Source organism: Sciurus vulgaris (assembly GCF_902686455.1).
Source record: "Sciurus vulgaris genome assembly, chromosome: 2".
NCBI lineage: Eukaryota > Metazoa > Chordata > Mammalia > Rodentia > Sciuridae > Sciurus > Sciurus vulgaris.
Window position 1 is genome coordinate 183,548,146 of NC_136462.1, and position 22,548 is coordinate 183,570,693.

Here is a 22,548-nt window from a genome sequence, read left to right on the forward strand (position 1 = left end):
GTCGCAAATAGCGATTCTTTTATGTATTACATTTTCCTCTTTGAAAAGTACAGCTCCTGATACCCCCTCTCTCTGCCATTAGCACCTCCCCCTTATTGAGGTATATAAAGAACATTCTCTTGGAACTTTCTCATCCATCTTAATCAGCAAGATTAAAAGGGAAAATTATTGCAAAGTTCTGGTTCAGTATTTGTGGAACTGCCTGAAATCTAAAGTCTCTTCTTTATTTAGACTCTGGAAGAAATCGCTTCTGGAAAGACTAATTTAGTAAAATAGAGGAGTTGTTATTCATGTCTTACTCCATATGGCCTTTTGCTTCATTTTATTCTCATTAAAACTGTTGATTTTTTTTTTTTTTTTTTAATCCACATTCACTTCGTGCCTGTCTTTTGGGCACAGTGAGCCCCACATGAGACATGTTTGCAGGCTTTGCTGGTTTAATTTCTGATCTCTTTTATCTTCCTTCTTTAACAGTGTTGATCATTGCCTTTTATAAGTGGGAAACATTTAACATGTAGGAAAAGCTAACAGTTTGGAGACAGACAACTTGGATTCAGATCTAAGTTCCCACCACTTACTCAGGCGTGTGAGGAAGTCAGTTAGTCGACCTCTCTCAGCCTTACATTCCACATTCATAAAGTGAAGCTGAGAGTGGCATCTTTCTCGTAGCTTAATTGTAAGAATTCAATGAAAAGTGTGCATACAAATAGGCCTACTCTCAAAGATAAATAATAAACACAGTGGTGACACTTATTGTCATACACTACCTACTTTCAAATAGGATTTTTTTCCCCTTTTTGCCTGGGATGAGGCTCAAACCCAGGGTCCTGAACATGCTAGCCAAGTGCTGTAGCACTAAGCTATGCTCCCAACCCCTCAAATACCTATTTGAAGCAACTTATAGAAAAACAGTATGGTGGTACTGCATCTTAGCTTTGAATAAGAATTTGCCAGAAGACAAATGGGAAGGGGGAAAAATATTTACAACATATATGAAAAGAAGAGTGTTCTTAATTGACAGAGACCTCATAGAAATCAAAATTGGACAAAGGACAAGTTCACGGGGAAAGCAACACAAATGGAACGTAGTGGAACCTGGTGCGGTGGTGCATGCCTATAAGCCCAGAGACTCAGGAGGCAGGCAGAAGGATCTCGGGTTTGAGGTCAGCCTCAGCAAGTTAGTGAGGTCCTAAGCAACTTAATGAGGCTATGTCTTAAAATTTTAAAAGGACTTGGGATGTGGCTCAGTGGTAGAGCATCCCTGGGTTCAATCCCCAGTATGAAAAATAATAATAATAATAACATAATGGTTATTGTGTTAACATTAACCATATTGGGCTACAGGGTACCCAAGTAGCTGGTAAAACACTCTTGTGTGTCTCTAAGGGTATTTCTGGAAGAGATTAGTGTTTTCATCAGTTGGCTGAGTAAAGAAGGTTGTCCTCACCTAATCTGCTGAGGGGCCCAAATAGAACAAAAAGGAGAAAGAAGGGCACGTTTGTTTGAGCCAGAACAGCATCCTTCCCTGCCCACCAACTTGAGTACTGCTGCTCAGACCTTCATATCAGACAGGAACTTACACCATGGGCCCTCCTGGGCTCAGACCTTTGGTCTTGGATAAGAACTAGTCCACTGGCTTTCCTGGACCTTCAGCTTGCAGAGAGTAGACTATAGGGCTTGTCAGTCTCCACGGTCTTGTGAGCCGGTTCCTCATAGTACGTCTCTCTATGTCTACATATCGTATTTGTGCACTATATCCGGAGAACCTACTTGCTATGTGTAGCACAAGGATCTTAACCTTTTCCATGACAAGAAGAAAACTTGCTAATCAAAAGAAGATCCCATTTTTCACCCACCTCATTGACATAATTTCTACTGGGTAATATGCAATGTGATTGAGGATGTGGGAAAACATACGTGTACTGAGAGCGAAAGTGTAATGGATACAGTCTTTTTGGGAGACAATTTGTCAGTGAGTTTTGTTTTGTTTTGTTTGTGTACTGGGAACTGAACCCACTGAACCATATCCCCAGCCCTTTTTATATTTTATTTTGAGACAAGGTCTCACTGAGTAGCTTAGGGCCTTGCCAAGTTGCTGAGGCCAGCTTTGAACTTGTGATCCTCCTGCCTAGCCTCCCAGCCATTGGGATTTCAGGAATTGTCAGTAAGTTTTAACAATTTAAATGCAAATTCCTTTTACTCACTAATTCCACTAGTAGGAACATGCTATGAGAACAAGCTCGCAAAGGTACACCAGAACACTTGAGCAATGTTGTTTCTAGTAGGAAGACCACACGTGACCCCAGGCTGGAAATTAAGTGCATTTTATGTATTTGGGTTTTTTTTTTTTTTTTTTGTGGGTTGTGTGTGTGTGTGTGTAGTAGTTTGATTTTTTTACTCTGTGCATTCATTGCTTTTATTGTGAAATTCACTGGTAGAGGATGGAGGGAATCAGTAATAAAGCAATGAAAGGAACTGCTTTTTGTGGTTGACTGTAAATTCATCTTTTTTTCCTTAAAAAAGGTCATGATTTTTATTCAGTGCTATATATGAAGTTCTTTCACTGTTATCATCAGACACACTTATATTAGTATATTACAACAGAAAGACATATTTTTAAGTGGCTTAATATATTCCAGGGCTTCAGGTTAAAAACACAAAAATGACAAAGTCAAAACTCAGATTGCCATTTGTCATTTTTAAAAGGCACAATCATAGTCCTGCTTGTTCTATTCATTGAGATATTTTGTTGGTCTAATTTCTAAACAGTTTATAAATTTTCCTTTGAAACTGTTCTAGGCTACTGTTTTTCAGCAGTGTTTTCTGGGTGAAGAATAGTTAATAGCATTGGACTTTTTGTTCCCTGTAAATTCATCTTTGAGCTCCCTGATAGCCCAGGCAAAGAGGGAACCTTGATAAGGAAATACAGAAACATTCATTAGAAGGGAGAAACATTTTCCTGATGTTGATCTCAAAAAGGGATATGGCTGCTCAGGAGACTGATCTAAACCCGGTCTGATCTTCTCCAGGCCAGCTGAAAATGCACCAAAGAGTCTTTACCACCTTCTCCATGATCCAGACCATGTCCCCCTCCTGTGTTCCACTCTCCTGTGTGTGTGTGTGTCACTCAAGAACAGTTCTTGTGGGTATTACTCCTGATCGAAATATTCTCACCACTTCTCTACCTGGTTATTGGCTGTGGCTCTTTTTGTTTCCTCCAGTGCGGATCCTCCTAGGGCAGATGGCCCTCCCCTGTGCTCCCCCAATTCCCCTGGGCCTACTTCAATGACAGAACTTGTCACACAGGACTGTATTGGTTTTGTTTTCTCCACTACCCCAAGTTAGGGGTACTGTGTTGTTGGGGGGCCCAAGCACCCCTCTCTCTGTCTTTCTGTCTCTGTCTCTGTCTCTGTCTCTGTCTCTGTCTCTCTCTCTCTCTCTCTCTCTCTCTCTCTCTCTCTCATACACACACACACACACACCAGCTGTCATGCTAAGTAATTTCAAAGTTTCGGAACTGAGCTTGTTAGAATCCACTGTGTTCATTATGGCCCGTCTCACACCTGTTCACCAGCTAAAGGGATCAGAGCTGCATCCAGCTTGCTTGGACCAGAATTGCAGAACTGATTACACCCCCACTCTTCCTGCCCCTGGTCTTTCCTTCTGGTGGGCACAGAGGTCAGAGGGCTTTTACCCTGCCCTCTCAGCCCGCACTGGAAGCTTCTTGGCTTGCTGTCCTTACCCTGTGTTCTTGGTGTTCCTTGCCTTCCAGCTGTGGTGGGGCCTGTCCTCTCCACTTCCTGTCTCACCCCTGCTGCCCTTCGTCAGTTAAAGCAGCTGAGATCACACCCCCCATCCCAGCTCTTCAGAGGGTTGAAAGAAAGATGCTGGGGTGAACCTGGGTTCTTGAGAAAGTGTATAATACCTTTGTGCAAAGCACACTTTAAGAAAAACTTTGTATTTTTTATACTTAAAAAAATTGAATCTGTCAATTAGAGATGCTTAATTGAAACTGACAGCTCCTTAGGAAAAAGCCATCCAGTTACTCCCAAATGCAACCCTTTAAAGACCATTTTTTAACTGAAGGGTTTGAGAGCGTATTAGCAAAACAAAGATAATATTCCTCTGAATTTAGGATATATAGAAGCATGGAAGCTACCCAGAAGTCAAGAGCGGTCTGTCTGGGCCCCACCACCCCCACTAAAAATTTACATTGAAAGCCTGCTTCCTTAACATTCATTGGGCAGGTTTTTCCCCAACTCCTGCTAGGTGCCAGACATTGTTCTCAACTGTGGATGTAGAGTAAACAAAGCAGACTGAAATCCCCTCCTCTGTGGAACTTACTTTTTAATGGAAGGGAGATGGTGAGCAAGGCGAAACAGCAAGTACACAGTGTCTGAGAAGATGATGCACGATCGAGAGAAAAATACAGCAGGGGAGACCGAGGAATCGCCAGTGCTGGGCATAGCCCTGTTAGGTAGGTGGTCGAGGGAGCCTCCTGAGAAGAGTAGGCCTCGCAGGTGACGTCGGGAGCCGTTCGGGGAGAAGACAGCAAGTGCAGGAGGCCTCGAGGAGGCGGCCTGGCGTCGAGCAGCATTTAGCCTGTTGGAGGGTTCTGCACAGATCTGACTTCAGGTTTAACTGAAGAATCGTCCTGGCTGCTGTGGAGATGGGGCCAAAAGGGGCGAGGGTGGGAGCAGAGACTCGCTAGGAGGCTACTGACCACCCCAAGCAAGAGATGAGGGGGCCGTGGACCAGAGTGGCAGCAGTGTAGTGGTGAAAGAGAGCTGGAATTCTGGGTATAATGTGCCAAGGTTTCTTCATCAGGACATCACTGTGTCAGGCTTGAGAAGTGGGAGGACCTGGTTGCCAATAACTAGATGGAAAAGACGTGGGGAGCAGGTTTGAGGAGGCAAGTCAAAAACTTGCTTTTGGACATGAAAGTGGAAAGAACCTATGAGACAGCCAGATGGAAGGAGTGAGGGTTCAGAGGCCAGTGTGACCTCCAGGGCCACATTCAAGTCTGAGCACGTAAACGGGCTTCAAAGTGTGGGACAAGATGAGATCACCATGCAGGTGGATATAAATGGAAGAGAGACGTCCGAGGCCCAGGAAGTCCAGCATTCAGAAGCTGGGGAACCAGGAGGTGGCGAGGCCTACGGTGCACGTGAAGAAAAGCCACAGTAATACAGAGTGACATCGTGCCACTGTCAGGGAGGCGAGAGCGCTTCCTTGCAGCCTCACTTAATAGTCAAGAGGCTCTCTGGGAACGCCGGGGAGCTTTGGCATATGAGGATGCTCTTCAGTCTTCAAATAGAATCTTTGTTGTTGCACTATGAGCATTTACTTCAAAATAAACTTCACCATTTCTCCTTGAATGGTAGACTCCTTCTCAAGGTTACTATGGATGGATTTTTAAAAATTCTTTTTAAAGAAAAGAGTCTCTTCATGTCTGAAGCCCATGATATACCCTTTGGTTGCCCTTTTGCAGCATGCGTGGACTCACTGGGTGCTGGGCGGGGCCCTGGCTCCAGGCCCTCACAGCCTGGCCACCTCATGCATGAAATGGGGGTTTTAGCTGCACCAGAATGCAGGTGATCTTGCAGGGACCCTATCATATTTCTTATTTAATTCTGGGGCATTTACTTAGGGAAGTTATAAGGTAATTTGAGAATGCTATGGAATATGTCTCATTCATGATTTGCTCATGTCACGGCTGGTATTCCTATTCTGTTCACAGGTTATTTCTGTAAGTGGGGGATTAGTTTGAGGTTCTGTTATGGACAATAAAATCAATTAATTCCAGGCAGGGTTGAAATTCTTACTTAGCTTTGATTCACTTGTGAAGTCGTCCTTGAGGACATCATCCCTTTTGACTACGTGTCTTGTGCAGTGAGTGAAGATCAGTTCAGTTTTCCAATGACATAGTCGAGGTTCTTGTCTTATTAATCAATAGCAGCAGTCAGAGAAGGCCTACTTATTCCTCCTTCAATAGAACCAGGCCAGGCTTGAAGAGAGGTAATAATTACCGCTCTGATCTCAGCATGTTCTCTTTTCTCCTTCCCAACCCAGAGCATGTCTGTTCGATCCTGGCTTCCCTCCTGCGCAACCTGAGAGGGCAGCAGAGAACCCGGCTTCTGAATAAATTCACCGAGAATGACAGTGAGAAGGTGGGTAACTGGGGCTGTGACGGGGCAGCAGAGCTGGCCAGGGGAGAGGGGCTCCCTGCTGGTGTGATCTGAGGGTACTGGTTTGAGTGTTCCTGCCCTAAAATATCTTCTTCAACATCTGGGCCCCATTGCCTTAGATCTCAGAGGTTCCACAGGTTGTCTCTCACATCCAAAAACTCTCCCCAGGGAGGGCTAGTACCCGAGGGTGAGAGCAGCGAGAGCGAGTCACGGGGTGGGGGCGGTCAGCACAGCAAAGTGATCAAGAGCGTGGGCTCCAGATTCATATGTCTAGATTGGAGCCTGATTTTGCTGCTCTGGAGATGTATGCTACTCCGAACCCTACTTGCCCTGGCTTTAAAATGGAGCCATTAGTACCCCTCTGAAGAGTCCATGGGAGGCAAGCTAGATGAAAACAGGGTGATGATCAGGGAAGGGTAGCGCCCGCCCTGGAGGGCTCTGGAAGCTGGCGATGCTCACCCAATGAAATGCGATCAGATATCTTGTGGTGGCGTTACTCATGCTAAGCCCAAAGATCTTAACAGTACCACGAGCTGGCTGCTCAGAGTGGGTAGCAGGGCAGCCCCTTTCATTCTTGCGTATAATCCGGCAACACTGTGTTCACCCTTAGGTGGGTATTCCCATTTTTAGGTAGGGAAGTTGAAGCTTAGAGACACCATAAGACTTGTCCAAGATCACACCACTGTTATGGCAGAGCTGGGATTTGAACCCAGGCTCCTGAATTTCAACCCTGCCTGGAATTAATTGATTTTTATTGTCCACAACAGAACCTCAAAAAGCCTGCATATTTTATCACACTATACGTAAGTAGGCAGTTCCAGATGAGTAAAGGGAAGGATCAAAGGCCCCTTTTAACATGCAGTTGCTTTCCTGCTTACATCCAATAAGGCCGAAGCATTTTCCTACCTTGGAGAGGTCTAGGACTATCTCTCTGATCCCACCTCTGGCCATTTTGCTGCTCCACAAGCATGGCAAAAAGCTATCAGGTTAGAGCACAAAGCATTTTAGCAGTCATGCACATGGTGACATTTAATGTCTGTTCTCTAATTTCCTCACCTTTAAAATGAGGATTGCTTTCCAGCTCCTCTGCTACCTTATGAGGTTTTTTTATGGTTTAAGAAAATAATGGACATGGAAGTACCTTGTAAACTGAAGTACACGAAGTCTTCAGATCATCGTTGTCAGCTGCAGAGGGTATGGTCACTGTCTCCCTGGCCTGTCTGAGGCCATAGTGGAACAACATCTCCAGTTGACCAATATCAGCCAGAATGTCAAGAGCCATGGCAGTGCCAGCCTTATAGGAAGATAGGTCAGAGGTCTGGGCTGCTTCACTGTGTCCCTTCAGTCGTTTGGAAGTCTTAGAGGAAAATGAAACTTTTCCAAACCCAGGGAGTGTTCCTTCGGTCATGTTTGAAGCACGACTTGGATAAACCTAAAACTGATTTTTAAGTTATTCCTTTGCAAAAGTCGGGGCCTTTTTCAAGTTGCTGAAGGAGTTTTTTCTTACACTCTCTTCTGACTCAAAAGCAACTAAGGAGATTTTACTCAGACATTTTTTTAAAAAAAGATCAGCTCTGGGGCAGAATCTGAACATGAAAGGTTTCAGTTTGAAAAAAGAAATTTCCGTAAAGTTCTAAGTGAATATCAAGTGTATAACTTCAAGCGCCTTCTCTTTGCAAGGAGAGACTTGAATTTTTACTTATTTATTTGTTGTTAACAACTTGGGCGCCTGGGAATCCTGGGAGGGTGGAGGCACGCTCTCCTTCAGGGAGTGGGCCTGCGTCGGCTCCACTCCACCCGGATCTTTGCTCCATTCTGCATGTATCCCTAAGCAAAGCTCATCTCCACGTCAAAAGTGGTAACGTGGGTCCCCCATGCAAGGGTGACAGGGAGAGGAGAGGAGCCCCACTGTGCTCTCGCCATGGTGTTCCCTTTCCTTCTACTCCTGCCTGTGAAATCTCTCTTTCAGGTTGACAGACTAATGGAGTTGCATTTTAAATATCTGGGTGCAATGCAGGTGGCTGACAAGAAGATTGAAGGAGAAAAACACGTACGTATCATGCCTGCCTTTTGCCAGCTATTGACATTTGGGCCCTGCATACCTCTTCCACCACGTGTCACATGAGGTGTTGTAAGAGCAAAGCGGATGACAGTCTGCCAGTGGGCGGAGGGCTCTCCCAACAGAGTGGCGAGAATTTCAGGAAGAAGGAGGTACGCCTGGCCAGGTCTGCCCTGGGATCCGGGAGGGTAGCACAAGTACCCTAGACCAGAGCTTCTCTCAGCAAGTCTGACCAGAGTATAGCACGGAGTCTGGTTGCAGTGTTGGCAGAGTTCTTGGTGCCCAGGCTTGCCGGCTGCTGTGACCCTGAGGGAGGTGATCCCAGGGTGGAGATTGGGAAGGGAGCTGAGAGCTCATCCAGTCCAGTTCCCCTTTTCGCAGATATGAAAAACTGGACAGCTAGAGAAGGGGACCCCAGGTGCACTGCAGCCAAGCCCAGCACAGGGTCAGCATGACCTGGTTTTCTTACACTGGTGCTTGCAGAGAGAGGGACACCCGCTAGGTTGTTTCTTGAGGGCCTGTGCCTTCTTTGTGGTTTTCCTGCCTTCTGTATTTTCCATCAGCTTCCGTTCCATTCTCTGCCATCTCTGGCCTATGCACTTCTCAATGAGACTAAATTTTCATGTCTGCTGTGCCATGCCTCCTTTGCATTCTGTCCCCAACAAGATACCCCTCAGTCTTTGGTCACATTACAGTGTGATCGCTTTCTTGCTTTTTTTCTGTCTGTAGGAGACCTTGTTTTCCTTGTGATCTTTATTCACTGGACCACTCCATTCTTTTCCAATGTTCTCACCTTAAAAACACATTTGAGGCTTTTGAGCCTCGTGGTTGGAGAGCCCCTTTCAGCACCTTAGTGGGGATTATGCTGACACTCTCCCTCCAGCTGTGTGCAGGCCAGGGTGCCAGACTGGAGCTGGGGAGACACCCACTTCCTGCCCAGCACTCCCCTTTCACAAAGCACACCTTCACTCCAGGAAAACCAGTAGATGGCAACTATGTTTTCCATTCTTGTGATTTCCCTGTGATCTCTAAACCTAGTAAGTGCTCAGGTGTTTGCTGATTGATTGAATTGATCGACTGGGACTTTCTTTTATACAGTGAGACCACTGCAAGATAAAAGGCAGTCTCTAAAGTCTGAGCTGGACTTGACATGCTAGCATGTTCCACACACAGCTCTTTCATTCCACACCCTCACCTGCTTTGTTTTGTTCTTTGATTGCCTATCCTTTCCCATCTTTTCTTCCCTATTCAGTAACTTATCCATGCAGGGCACTAGGCAACTGTTGAACTGCCAGAGTAGGGTATCCTTTCTCTTTGTCCAAACAATAATCAGAAACAAGTTTAAATCCCCATTGACTTGTGCAAGGAAACAGCCACAAGACCCTTGGAACTCCAGCCCTAACGGGATCCCTGATGGAATCTGCTGTAGCAGAGTTTGAGAGGCAGGAGGAGGAGCACCTGGGAGGCAGGAGGCACCACCTTGAAGTCACTGCCAGCCACAGCTGTCACTATGCATCCTGTGGCCTCTGTTCCTTCGCTATGAAGTGATACTAACCAAGGGCTCTTAGGTCCCATTGGGCTTGATGTTTTCCTTAGATTCAGTTGAACATCCTTTGACAATGGAATGAAAAACCCAGTGAAAGGGCGGTCAGTGACCGAGCAGTGGCAGCAGCAAGGAAAGCACCCTTGGGGTCAGTGAGCCCTGGGGTTAATGCCAGCTCTGCCACCTCCTAGCTCTGACCTCTGTAAGCTTTGGTTTTCCTGTCTGTCAAATGGGAGTGACCGCACCTCCCTTGCCGTTATCATGAAGACTGGACTCCCTAAGTAGAAGCTCCTGGTAGACATTCTAGCTTCCATTGGAATTCTTGTGTAACTTTAATAAACCAGGCATCCCTGTCCCCAAGCATATCCACCTTACCAGATGTCCCAGGAGGAGCTGCCCCAGCAAAACACAAAGTTGGCAGCAACGTGTGCTCTGTTTGAGGTGCAGCATGGACCTGTTTTTCTGGGTTTGCCTTTGCATTACTGGGGGTGAACTCAGGGTCTTGCTAGGCAAGCTCTCTACCACTGAGCTCCGTGGACATCCGAGGGAGGGGAGTAAGCAGTTGGGCCTCAGGGAGCAGCTTGCGTGTCCTGTGTCCTGTCGCTGTTGGGAAGGTTGGCCTGCTTCCACAGGATTATCTATCATCAGCACTGAAGAGGGTGTGAAGTTGATTAGCACGGACAGAGAGTGAGTGCGCAGCCCTCAGGGCTGCCCGTGCCACAGGCACTGGCCCTGCCTTCCCTGACAAACATCTGTCTCCTTGATGCCAAGGCCATTTTGCTGGGCACTGGCAAACATTCCAAGGCCATTAGTGCTCAGCAGCCACTGTGCTGCTCAGAAACCAGGCGGGCGGGGGAGGGGTGCATCTGTGAGCAACCTTTTGCCAGCCTCAGGCTCCGGCCTGGCAGAGGCGGCCACCTCACAGGTGTAAAGCAACTCGGGGCAGCATGACCTCCTCCCAGCACATCCTTCCTTGCAGTCACCTCTCTTAGGCAGAGCTGGTTTGTCTCCTCACCACCCCTTCACTGCATTCAATTTGGATGTCCTGCACCAGTTGGAAACAAAGCAAAAAATTGTTGACTTGAATCGAATGCTTATTTCTCAGGTATTTTGGTGACATTGACAGTAAGATTAGTAATGGATAAATATCTCATCTACTTTATCAAGTCTGCCTACCAGGAAAAAAAAAAAAAAAAAAAAAAAACCTATCTTACAGATTCAGGCATTGATATTCGTAGTATCCCAGCCACCCGCCTCCCCATAACCCTCAGATTTCTCTGGCCATGGCGCTAGTGTTTCTGGTTCGCAGTCAACCAAGATTCACTGGACAGAATCTAGTCATTTGGCAAATGTTGATGAGGCGCCCGCTCTGTGCAAGGCACTGGGCCAGGACCTGGCCGAGGGCAGGAGGCTGAAGTGCCAGTAAGAGAGAGGGCCCAGGAGGGGTGCTCCTGCTGAGGGCCAAGGCCCACAAGCAGCTGGAGGCCCTGATAGTTTTGCGGTGGGTCAGCATTCATACAAAACCTTTAACGATGGAGACCTAGGGGCATTTCCAGCTTGGGGAGGGGCAGCAGAGGGGGGCAGTTCAGGTGGGAGGAGGTTAGCTCCCTTCCAGGAGTGGAGGGCACGTTCTCCACAGCCAGGCCTTTCCCTGGCTCTCCAGCGCCTGTTTTCTTCCGTGGTGGCGATTTGTTTTGTCTTTAAGGTTTCAAAACAAAATACTTTGAGAAATTTGTATCGGTAGTGATGGGGGAACCTAACCGCAAACGCCAAGCATGGAAGCTGCCTGAAGGCCTGACTTCTCACTGGTCCTTCCAGCTTCTGTTGGTTAAATGTCCAGAGCCCGCCCAGCTTCCAACTGTCAGAAGTAAGACGTAACTAGATAGGTGCTGGCAGGGACTTCTAAAAGAGGGAGGAGAGCCTCGGAGAGACTTTCCTTTCTTAGTTCCTTGGAAAATTATACTCAGCAGGTTTGTTCAATAAAGTGTTCTCACCACATACTTCGCACCATAATGACTTACAAATTGCATGCTAATTTTGCCACAGTTAAATCATTGCAGGCTTTTTCCTGGAAAGAAAAAGATGGACTCTGTAATGAAACAGTATCCACAGGACTTGATGTCTTAAGCAGACTTTGACCATTACCTCGGCATTTGGAATGCACTTAAAGATTTGTGTCAAAGGGGGCGAAGTGCGTGTTTCTGAAGCACCAGGTGAAGATGCAGATAGTGAAGTGCGAGGCTGCCATTGATTCATCTGCTAACTGCACTAAAAGCTTCCAGGGCAAGCTTTAAAAAAAAATGGAATCCTGCAGAGAGTTCCTCTCAGCTCTTCTTTAAACCAGTGGTTCCCAGACTCCCATCCTGTGAATTTGCCTGAATGTAGCTCACTGCCAATAGAAGCAGCGGGGGGCTGGGGTTATGGGGCTTTCTCCTTTTCCCCTCTCCCTGCTGCTCTCTCGGCCCCCAGTGTTTCAGCTGTACACCCCTTCAGCCTCACTGCCTCCCTGTCAGCCCTTTCTTCTAAAGCTAGGCTTTCTGTGACTGGAAGAGAGCTCTGTTGAACTGAGTTCTGGCCCCACACCTCTGCCGCTTGCCTGGCAGTGTGGCCTTGAGCATTCCACTGGCTTTTCTGACCTCTGTCCTCCTCATTCAGAGGGGCTGATAGCTCCTCACCCCCACCATCCTCCTGCCATACTGGTGGGAGGGTCTGCTGTGGTGATGGGGCTGTGTGCCAGGCCTCCCACCTCTGCAGGCACTTGAGCCCCTCGTAGCCTGACATCACCTGTGGGATTTGCCAACTCAGCAAGATCAAACCCAGGCTTGTGGCCATAACCCTGGATAATCTCCTGCCCTCCTCCTCACACCCGGGCCATTCAGTTTGACCAGGTCAAAAGCCTGAGTATCCTCTCCTCGCTCGTGCCTGCCTCCCACACAACTCCATCTGGTGGCTCTGCCTGCAGCATCTCGGCAACCCACTTCCTTTCCCTCCCCTCACTGCCAGCTCTTAATTGCGACTACCATTATCTTTTCTTGTGCTAATGCAGCATCTGCACTGGTGCTGTGTTGACTTCCGCATGGGGTCCAGATTCCCTGCCCATGGTCTCATCTCTTGGTGTACAAAAGCTATCCTGCACCCGGTGCCTTCTCCCACCTTCTCGACATTTGCCCATTGCTCCTTACTCTACCTGGAATTCTTCTCTGTGTCATCTCTTCCACATCCTTTTCCCGCAGCTGGCTAGTCCCTCTGATTCCTTCAGGGTTGGGACACACAGATTGGTCAGGAACTATGTGCTGTGAGCCACACAAAGGCATGCTGCTCGGAACTCCACGCTCAGTTCCTGCAGAAAACCCCTCCTGGGACCACCTGGAGCCCCCCTGGGTGCCCAAGTGCACCCTGTGCAGCACAGCCTCAGGCAGGACTTCAGAGTCACCAAAGCCTGGCTCGTCTCCCGAAACGCCCCTGCTTCAGTTTCCTCATCAGTAAAAGACTGAGACTAATACTAGTTGTCTGGTAGGGTTGTAGGGAAGAGGAAATGATTTAGTATACCTAAATCACCTAGAGTAGTTCCTGACCCAGGGGCGGATGCTGCACACGGTAGCTACTGTCACGATGATTTTGGCCTGTTCTCCTTTGTTGTTTTCTTTTTAGATATACGTGACAGTAGAGTCTCTTTTGACATATCATACATACATGGAGTGTAACGTATTCTAATTAGGATCCCATTCTTGTGGTTGAACATGATGTTTCACGGTGGCGTATTCATATATGAACCCAGGAAAGTTATAGCCGATTCATTCCACTGTCTTTCCTAGTCCCACTTCCCTTTTTCTCTTCATTCCTGTTTGTGTAATCCAATGAACTTCTGTTTTCTTCCCCCCGCCCTTATTGTGTGTTATTATCCACGTAACAGAGAACATTAGGCTTTTGATTTTGGGGGACTGGCTTATTTCTCTTAGCATAATAGTCTCCAGTACCATCCTTTTACCAGTGAATGCCATAATTTCATTCTTCTTTATGGCTAAGTAATATTCTTATCCATTCATCTGTTGAAGAGCACCTAGGTTGGTTCCATAACTTCGCTATTGTGATTTGAGCTGCTATAAACATTAATATGACTGTGTCACTGTAGTATGCTGATTTTCTAAGTCCTTTGGGTATATGCCTAGGAGTGGGATAACTGGGTCAAATGGTGGTTCCATTCCTAGTTTTCTGAAAAATCTCCATATTGCTTTCCAGCGTGGTTGCACCAATTTGCAGTCCCACCAGCAATGTGAGTGTACCTTTTTCCCCGCATCCTCTTGGCCCATACTCTTTTCAGTCTCTAAACTAACTTCAATCTTCACAAGTGGAACTGATCTTACTCACTTGCTCTGTTGCTTCAGCAGGATCCGCATTTTATGGCCTTATATTGTCCTATCTGCTATTATGGAAGCTGCGGTTCTCTCTAGACTGGTTCATATGTTGTCAATATTTAAATGAGCAATTCTGGCCTTTTTCTTTCTTTTTTTTTTTTTTTTACACAGACTATGTTAAGTAAATTAGAAACCGAGACCCCTGTGGTGGAGGCAGAATGGTAGTGTAGGAGGAGCCGCAGGGTCACACAGCCCGGGGTTAAATACCAGCTCTGCCATACACCCGCTCTGTGCGCTTGGGAAACACCCCGCCCTGCGTGCATGTCAGGTTTCTGGGTAGCTTTATTATAGGGTCATTTTGAGGAGTAATGAGCATGTTTGTGAAAACCTGGCACATGCTCTTGTGCTCAGGTAGCCTAATGTTTAGTCGGTCTCTTCTCAGCGGCAAATCTCTGGCCTGCGATCCTTGGATTCTTGCTTGAGCTGCCATCAGTTAGCTGCCTCCCCTTTATCCATTCCCAGCCTTGGTTTCCACAGCCGACAAAGACTTACAGTCTCCAGGGCCTCCCTCCAACAGTCTGCCCTACTTTGGAAGCTTTTGGAGGAAGGTCTGGTGTTGCTGGCATTCGTGTGCCTCTGTCTCGGTTTACTTCTCTCTCCTGTGGTTAAGTTTCTCCCCTTGCTTTGGAATTTATAAAGGAACGGGCATTTTCTGAATGGGGTCCGTTCTTGCCCATGAATACAGCCACTGTCTGTCTTTTGGGGCTCCATGTTCCAGCTCTGAGCTGTGACCTCTCTTTCTGAAGCAAGAGGGATTCCTATCGGCTTCACAGAAGCCTCTTTTATGACTGTCCCCTTCTATCAGCCAGGGTAGCTTGCTGCCTGTCAGGGGCAGATTAGAAATGGCATCCGCATGCTCACTTGGAGGGCTCGCGACTGACTGCAGAGAGATGGAGGCACGTGGGAAGCCGGAGATTTGGTGATGCGCCCAAAGACAGATTAACATTTAAAGTGAAGATGTGCTGGGAGGGGCGCACACAACCCCGTGGAAATGGCACCTTGACACTACGCATGCCACCTCCCTGTGTATCTTTGGAGATGAATCTGTTTATTTTAGCAGCCCCCAAACACGCTTATGCTGCTGTGAACTGCAATCTGTTCTACTTAATGCGCCATTCACTGAATTACCATCCAAGTTTTTATTCTAGCCCTCTCTATGGAATGAACAAAGCAAAACCTATCAGTGGGTTCTGTTTTGTTTTTAACTCTCAAATTGTGTGCGGAATTCACTGGCCTAGCTACAGTGGCTTCCCCACATCCCCACCCCCTCCTTCATTTTAAATTTCTTCAACTTGTAGGGAAATGATAGGCCAACAAGGTAGGCGCCCTTACATTTAATCAGCTGGTTTGCATTCCTTCCCCAGTAGGATGCAAAGAAAATATCCCATTTAACCACTCATATGCTGATACTGGAAAAGGTCCCCGAAACAAAGACTCTTCCTTGGAACTATGGAAGCGAGCCCAGACTTGGAGCCAGTTTGTATTCTTCCTCCACCCCTTACACCGTGAGCTTTGCAAACTTAGGACAAACTCATTTCTCTGATCCTCAGTTTCCAATTTGGAAAGTGGAGACAGTAATAATAGTTTTTCCTTTTGGGGTTTTGTGAGGAATGTGAGAAATCCATGATGGTGCTTAGCTTGGTGCCAGTCACCTTTGTAGGGACCTGGTTAGTGTCACTCTTGTTCTCCTCCTTTTACTGCCCATCGCTGGCCAGAGTGAAAGAACAAATACAAAAGGCCTTGGACTAGGGAAGCCTTTTTCACTCTAGTCTCCAGCTGAAACTCAATGACAGTCATGTGACGTCTGTCTCAATTTTTTCCGTCTGAAATCTGCAAATGATATTGGCCATGTGCACTCAACACAGGCAGGTCCCACAAGTGAGGTTAATGTAGGTGCCCTGCGTCGAGAAGTGCACACCACTGTGCGGATGCTCTTGTCACCGGTCACCTTCCCTCTCCCCACCAGGGAGGTGAGGGATCAATCTGTGGAAGACTTCTTTCAATCTTAACCCTCCCATCTTGTTCCAGACACAAGCCGATGAGTGTGAAGATTCCCACCCTCAGTTTGTATGAAGGGCATGCGTGACTGGACTCTTGGAATTTCTCTGTAATCCCCTACTGATCATGGTCCCATTTGGAGAGCACTTGAGTTGCAGGCCTGTTTTTAAGTGGCCTGTCCAATGGAGCAGCAGATCCAGGGCCATGTCTCTGTCAGAAGAAAGTTTTAATTTGCTGCTGAGGGGCCAAGCTGATTGCCAGCATTGACCATCACATCCTGTTGAGGTGCTGTGTGACTCCAGCTGGAGTGACAGCAGTGTCTGTTCTGACTTAAATCCGTCTACACATCCGTGTACAGGCAGGAAGCCATTATGTCTGCTTACGAGGTGCCTTATTCCTAGATTTGCCACAGATGATCAAAGCCAGAAGGAACCTTCTGAAGCACCAGACCAGGGAGACAAAGGTGTGCTGCCTCTCCCTGACCCTGCCGTCAGCACAGGCACCGCTCACTGACCTCAGGGCTCCTCCCCACTAAGCCCACAACCCTCTGCCATGTCCTCCTCTGCAGCCACTATGGTGGGTTAGAGTTGGCATTCGGGACAAGCCCTCTTTTCCTTACTGGGTCCAGGACAGACTTCTCATTGCCTGGCAAAGAAGTTGATTGACTTGCTTGAGGACACTAGGAAGCTAGTGATAGAGCTGGGATCTGAGCCATCAGCATAGTGTTCTTCCCCACCTTGGCAGAGGGACTGGCTTGTAGAATTTATACGTCATATTTCCAAGAAGTTTAACAATCTTACTTAAGTATTTCTGGTACTGTCAGAGGGTCTCAAGAGGGAAAGAAGGCAAAGGGGAGTCGGCAGCTTTCATTAGAAAGGGGTGTTTGTGATTTGTTAGCTCAGTGTCCACATACTGAGGAGGTTGGGCTGCAGGATGAATCTGCGCATGGGCCAACTGGCTGCTCTCTGTTGTCTGGTCTGGAAGGAAGTGAGGCCGTTTGTATGTTGCTAGTACATAACCATCGGAGTACTTGAGATCACACTTCTTCAGTTTGGGGACCTTTCCCATGGGAAGAAATAGGGTGGGGAGAAGCTTATCATGAATTTCTCTTTAATTCTTACAACTTTTACATTGCTGAACTGTAGTCAGGTGCAGGAGTTGGGTTGTACCGACAGCCATTTGGGAGTTTCAGATACCCTTAGAAATTGTTTGAGATGTTTAGATCAACTTCATCATACAAAGAAACCCTAGGGACCATATCAAGTACTTATCTCAAGATCAATTTTTTGTCTGTCTTAGGAACTCAGAAAGGCATCAGAAATTCATTAATCCTTTCATAATAAGGGTAAAGGATAAAGTGACATGCCATCTTGCTTCCTTTTAAAAGAGACGAAAACTTGAGAAGATGTACCTCTAAGAACTGGTCCCACACTTTCTCACTGCCTTATTCTGTATCAAAATGATACATCAGAAGGATGCAGAATCTTCGTGGTACTTTTATTTCCCTTTAAACGGCGAGTGCACATTTGAGCTCCGCTAACCTGCATCCGCCAGTAGTAAATACTCCATACCCCGGCGTAACAGGCGAGATAAGGTGCTGTCCTGACAGCAGTCATCTCCCCCGCGTGCCTGTCTCCACAGCGCTCTGAAACTGCCAGGGCAGAAGCTTCAGAAGCAGATCTGTTTCATCTCTGCCGTGCTTGCGCAGCGGTGGTGATTCCTTTCTTGGAGATGAGCTATCGTCATATCTCAGATCTACATTTGAAATTTTCACTTTCAAATTGTAAGGCCGTACATCTCAAGTAGAATGTCAAGTTGAAGGGTGTCAGGAAAGTTCTGAGGAAAGAAGGAAGAGAGGGGAACCTGGAGCTTGGCGTTGCTCACACGCGTCCTGAGTCTCTCCTCTCTAGAGGACAGAGTCGGAGGGCACAGTACAGCCTGCCAGGTTAAAGCATCAGGTTGTCGGGAAAGTGCGTGAAGGAAGACTTGCCAAGGCACTTCTGTCCTCAGGAGAGAAACTAGAGGTTGCTTGCTCCTCCTGAGCCTTCTATTACTCTCCTTAACCTCTTCCTTTGTTCTCCGGCTAAGTCTGCAGTTAGTACCTGCATAGATGTGGCAGTGTGGGAAGAGTTTGGGCCAGTTCTGCTGTCCCCGGCATGACTTGAACCTGTCCTGGTGTAACATGGGTAGGAATTCCCACCTTGCAGTGATGGATTGTGAGGATTGCAGAAGTGAATACAGGTAAGCACCACACCTGTCGCAGAAGCAGCCCTCGGGGCTGCTGGCTGCTCCCCTCCGGTGGGTGGGTGACGGTTATTATTCACTCTGCCTCCCACAGTGCCTACCAGGTAGTCATCAGTCAAAACTAACACAATCTGCCGATAGCAGGGCTCAAATAAGGAAAAAGAATCCTCCCACGCCTTCCTAATGTTTCTGTTAGTGATAAGCTACTCCACTGCTCTCCCAGGCCAGCTGAGTTCACTTCTCTCTGCCATTATTTCCTGTGCTCGGGAATGCCCTTTCCCGGTCAGACTCCGGGCGTTCCACCTGCAGCTCCAAGGTTGCGTTCCTTGGAACTCTCCTGACTGTCCCGGCAGGATGAGTCGTCCTCCTGAGGGGTTCCCACAGCAGCGGTACAGCTGAGAAGTCAGTTACTACTTTTTCAGTAACAATTTAATCCTTTTCATTAACTTCTTCAGACTTAAGCACTGATTGTAGGAACTTTTATTTGTCTTTGCTGTCCCAGCGTATCACATGGCACAGTCGGGGCTCAGGAAGTCCTTGTGGGGTGGATGCATCAGTGGGTTCAGCTCTGGGTCCCCAGTTTGCCACTCCAGAGGTCGCCTCTCTTCCCTGGCTCTCCTTCTCACATGGGCTGATGCTGTGGCCTCCCAGCCATGCTCTCCACCAGCTCCCTGTGCCTTAAGCCCTGGTGTCCATTGTATTAGCACTTCCATATTCTCCTTCCCGACATTTTCCTAGGCAGTGCTGACTAACAGTCTGCAGCCCCTGGCATCCAACTTCTGGCCAGCACTCCAGGCTCCCACCTGCCACCCCTCCCAGGCACCCTCCCTCACTGTGTCCCCCTTCTACCCCAGCCAGTGGTCTTGGCACACCCAGCTCATTAAATAGCTTGACGCCCTGCCTGCATTTTAGCCCTCTGACAAGAGCTGCTTTCCAAGAGCCAGCTAAACAGAAGTACCATGCAAGGTGCTTCCCAGGCACATAGATAAGTGAAACACAGCTCTTCCTTCCAGGAACTCAGCAGGAGAGAGGCACACATGTGAATCACTAGTACGGGGGCCGCGGGAGGAGCCGTGGCAGTACAAATCCAGGGCATGGGGTTTATAAAAACCGGAAAGCCATATCTGCTTGGGGGTTGCAGGAAATGTGTAAGGAGTGTCACATTCTAGACTTGCAGTATATTATGGGGTGGGGAGGGGTTGGGGCCGGCATTGAAAAGCAGAGTGAAGAGATCAGGAAAGGGAAGGCAGGCTGGGTTGTGCTGGGTTGGGGCGCTCTAGAGGGCAGGAAGATGGGCAGCCGGAAGCATGTCCCCTGAGGGCTGGGACCCTGGGAGACCATGCCTCTAAGGCATTTGTTCTGCTGTCTCTGCGTCCTTGCAACCAGGACGCCCTAACGTGTCAGCTGAGCCTGGTCAGCACTACTGCTTACAATTATAACTTGTGGGTACTGTGTCCCTTTACTTCATGTCATTTCCTGTCTCTGTGACCTCCCTAACAATCTGCTCCTGGGTGACCAAGACCAGGACCTCCCCCTTATCTCATTTTCCGGTTTTCTGGGTTTTTTTTTTTTTTTTTCTTCTTCTTCTTTCTGATTTGACTCAACACTTTGGAGGGTGTTCTTGCTGCTAAGCAATTAGTAGGTCCAGGGGTCTGAATTCTCCACACCCCACAACTCATTTCTACTTCAGAGATGAATCAGAGGGGAGTTCTGTCCTTAGGGAGTCCATTTTTTGGTAACTGGTAATTATAAGCAGTTTACCTCTCTGTGCCTTGGTTTCTAATCCGTACAATGGGATTGAAATACTTCCCCTGCCATCTTTAAGTTTGCTAGTAAGGACATGCATATGTAATAACACTAAACTCTGTAGCATTATAGAAATATGAAGTATTAGCCCCAAATGCTTTTTGTGTGAGTTAAAGTCAGAAGTGATTTTCCTTCCTGTGCCCCAGCTGCTGAACACTTGGGAGTTGAGGAGCGGGAAATTAGGATTCTGAGCAAATGAGAAGCTAGAGCAACTCTTCTTTCTTTAAACTCCTCAGACATCAGGCCAGTGCTCCATGACTACCTTGTGAACATTAGCACAATTACCAGCTTACCAGGGAAATCTGCTATTAAATGAAGACAAGAGCTAGTGGCCGGGCAGGGCAGGCCCTGGCAGGCTGCGTCCCTCTCTGCCTCAGAGACAAGCCTTCAGGGGCAAGATGAAAAGCAGCTTGTGCCGCTGCAGGGGGCCCCTAGGCAGATAAAGAAGTGTGTTATCTGCAAGTCAGTGGTCTCCGAGGGGTTCTTACTAGAGATTGACGACCACAGTGCTGAGCACTTCCAGTTTGTAGGAGTGGAAAACAGCGTCCCAAGGGCTCTGTCAGTGACAGGAGCCTGAGCTGTCAGAAGGAACCATGACCCTAAAAATACCAGTGGAATTGAGTAATGGGTTGTTGTCACAAGAAGTGTGGGTAGGCACCTGTCGTCCTAAGCGTCCACTAGTCACATGACCAAGGTATGTCCATGGCACGCGCTCCTGAGAGCTCACAGATGACATTTTCCTCTTATTTGCCACATGAAAGTTTACTAGACTGGGGACAAACCAAATTCAGGCCCACAGGCTTCCCAGAGCTCACAGTTGGCAGGAAGTATAGTGATGAAGTCGGGGTGACCATATGACCATGGTGGATAGCAAGGCACTCTCGGGAATTTGGGGAAGGAGCATTTGTTAGCTAATCAGAAAGGGCTTCGTGTGGAGGTGGTCTGAAGGCAGCGTGGGCTTGAAATACCCAGCGTCCACAGGCAGGAAGGTGGCGGGAGGCCCATGCTGGGGAGAACCACTCTCCCTGGAGAAGGGCTGTCATTTCCTAAGTGGGGGCAGGATGCAGAAAACACCCTAAAACGGACTGCATGGGTAATGGCACAGCTCTGAACACTCGAAAAGCTGTCAGAGAGCACGCTGAGAATGGGTGATGTGTGGTGTGTGGATTATATCACCATGAAGATGTCTTTAAAAAAGAATCCACTGGTGCAGAAGAGGGGTAGGGGTTACACAGGATTGGGGAGGAGACCCACTCACTCACTAGGGTTGTGGCAGAGAGGTGATGTTGCAGCCCTTGGCAGTGGGCAGAGCATGAACAAAGACTGCACAGGTGTGGGAAGGTGCCTGTGCCTTGGTTTCACGGCACCCAGGGTCGCCAGGAAAGGAGGCCTTTCCTCACTGCCACCTTGATGGGGAAGGGGAGGGTTAAGTATGTCTGGTAGAGACGTTAATTATAGCAGCCCAAACCAAAGAGTTGAGGAGGAGTGGGCCAAGAAGTTTATTTCCTAGAAGCAGGGGTAGAATTGGGGTCTCTGGTAGCTAGGAAGTGGGTTGGACCAGAATACGGTTAGATAGGAGTAAGTGCTGCACAGTAAGGCGACTGCAGTTGCCAGTTTATGACATATTTTACCAAGAACTAGAATAGAGTTCAAAGGTTCCCAATACAAAGAAATGAAAAATGTTGAAACAGAGGTAGAAATGCTAATTACCATCATTTGATATTACACTTTATATACACATACTGAATTATCACACTGTACCCATAAATATGTGCGATTGTTACATGTCAATTAAACATTTTTTAAAATAAGTTTTATGAAGACTGAGTGGAAGCCAATACATTGGTTAGATTTATGTCCCTTCAGCTTATTCTTTAGTTTGAATATGCAGATGAGATCATTGTGGTCCTGATTCATCAGGTAGGAAAAAACACCAGCTTTAAACTTGACTTCTGGGGCCTGCGTAGTCCATCAAGCCAGGAGCCAAGAAAGACCCTTCAGGGCAATGGGAGGGGCGAGTCAGGACCAGGTGGCTTTCTTGGCGTTGGAGTTGCTATTCTTCACATGTTAATAGTGGCCAGGCTAGAAGCCCACTCTGCTTGTCCACTCGCCATCCAGCTTCTATGCCCAAACGCTCTTTTGCTTAGGACATCGTGCGGCGGGGAGAGATCATCGACAACGACGTGGAGGACGAGTTCTACCTCCGGCGCCTGGACGCGGGGCTCTTTGTCCTTCAGCACATCTGCTACATCATGGCTGAGATCTGCAGTGCCAACGTCCCCCAGGTAGCAGGGG

The 22,548-nt window shown here is 47.7% G+C and overlaps 1 protein-coding gene across 1 annotated transcript in view; it reads left to right on the top strand.

Annotated features, from left to right (window-relative positions):
* CTNNBL1 (catenin beta like 1) overlaps nt 1–22,548 on the top strand; it is a 151,890-nt gene that overhangs the window by 119,502 nt on the left and 9,840 nt on the right. Inside the window, exons 12-14 of the mRNA XM_079126989.1 lie at nt 6,073–6,170; nt 8,158–8,238; nt 22,401–22,538. Coding sequence (XP_078983115.1) covers nt 6,073–6,170; nt 8,158–8,238; nt 22,401–22,538 — 317 coding nt within the window. The remainder of the gene's footprint in view (nt 1–6,072; nt 6,171–8,157; nt 8,239–22,400; nt 22,539–22,548) is intronic.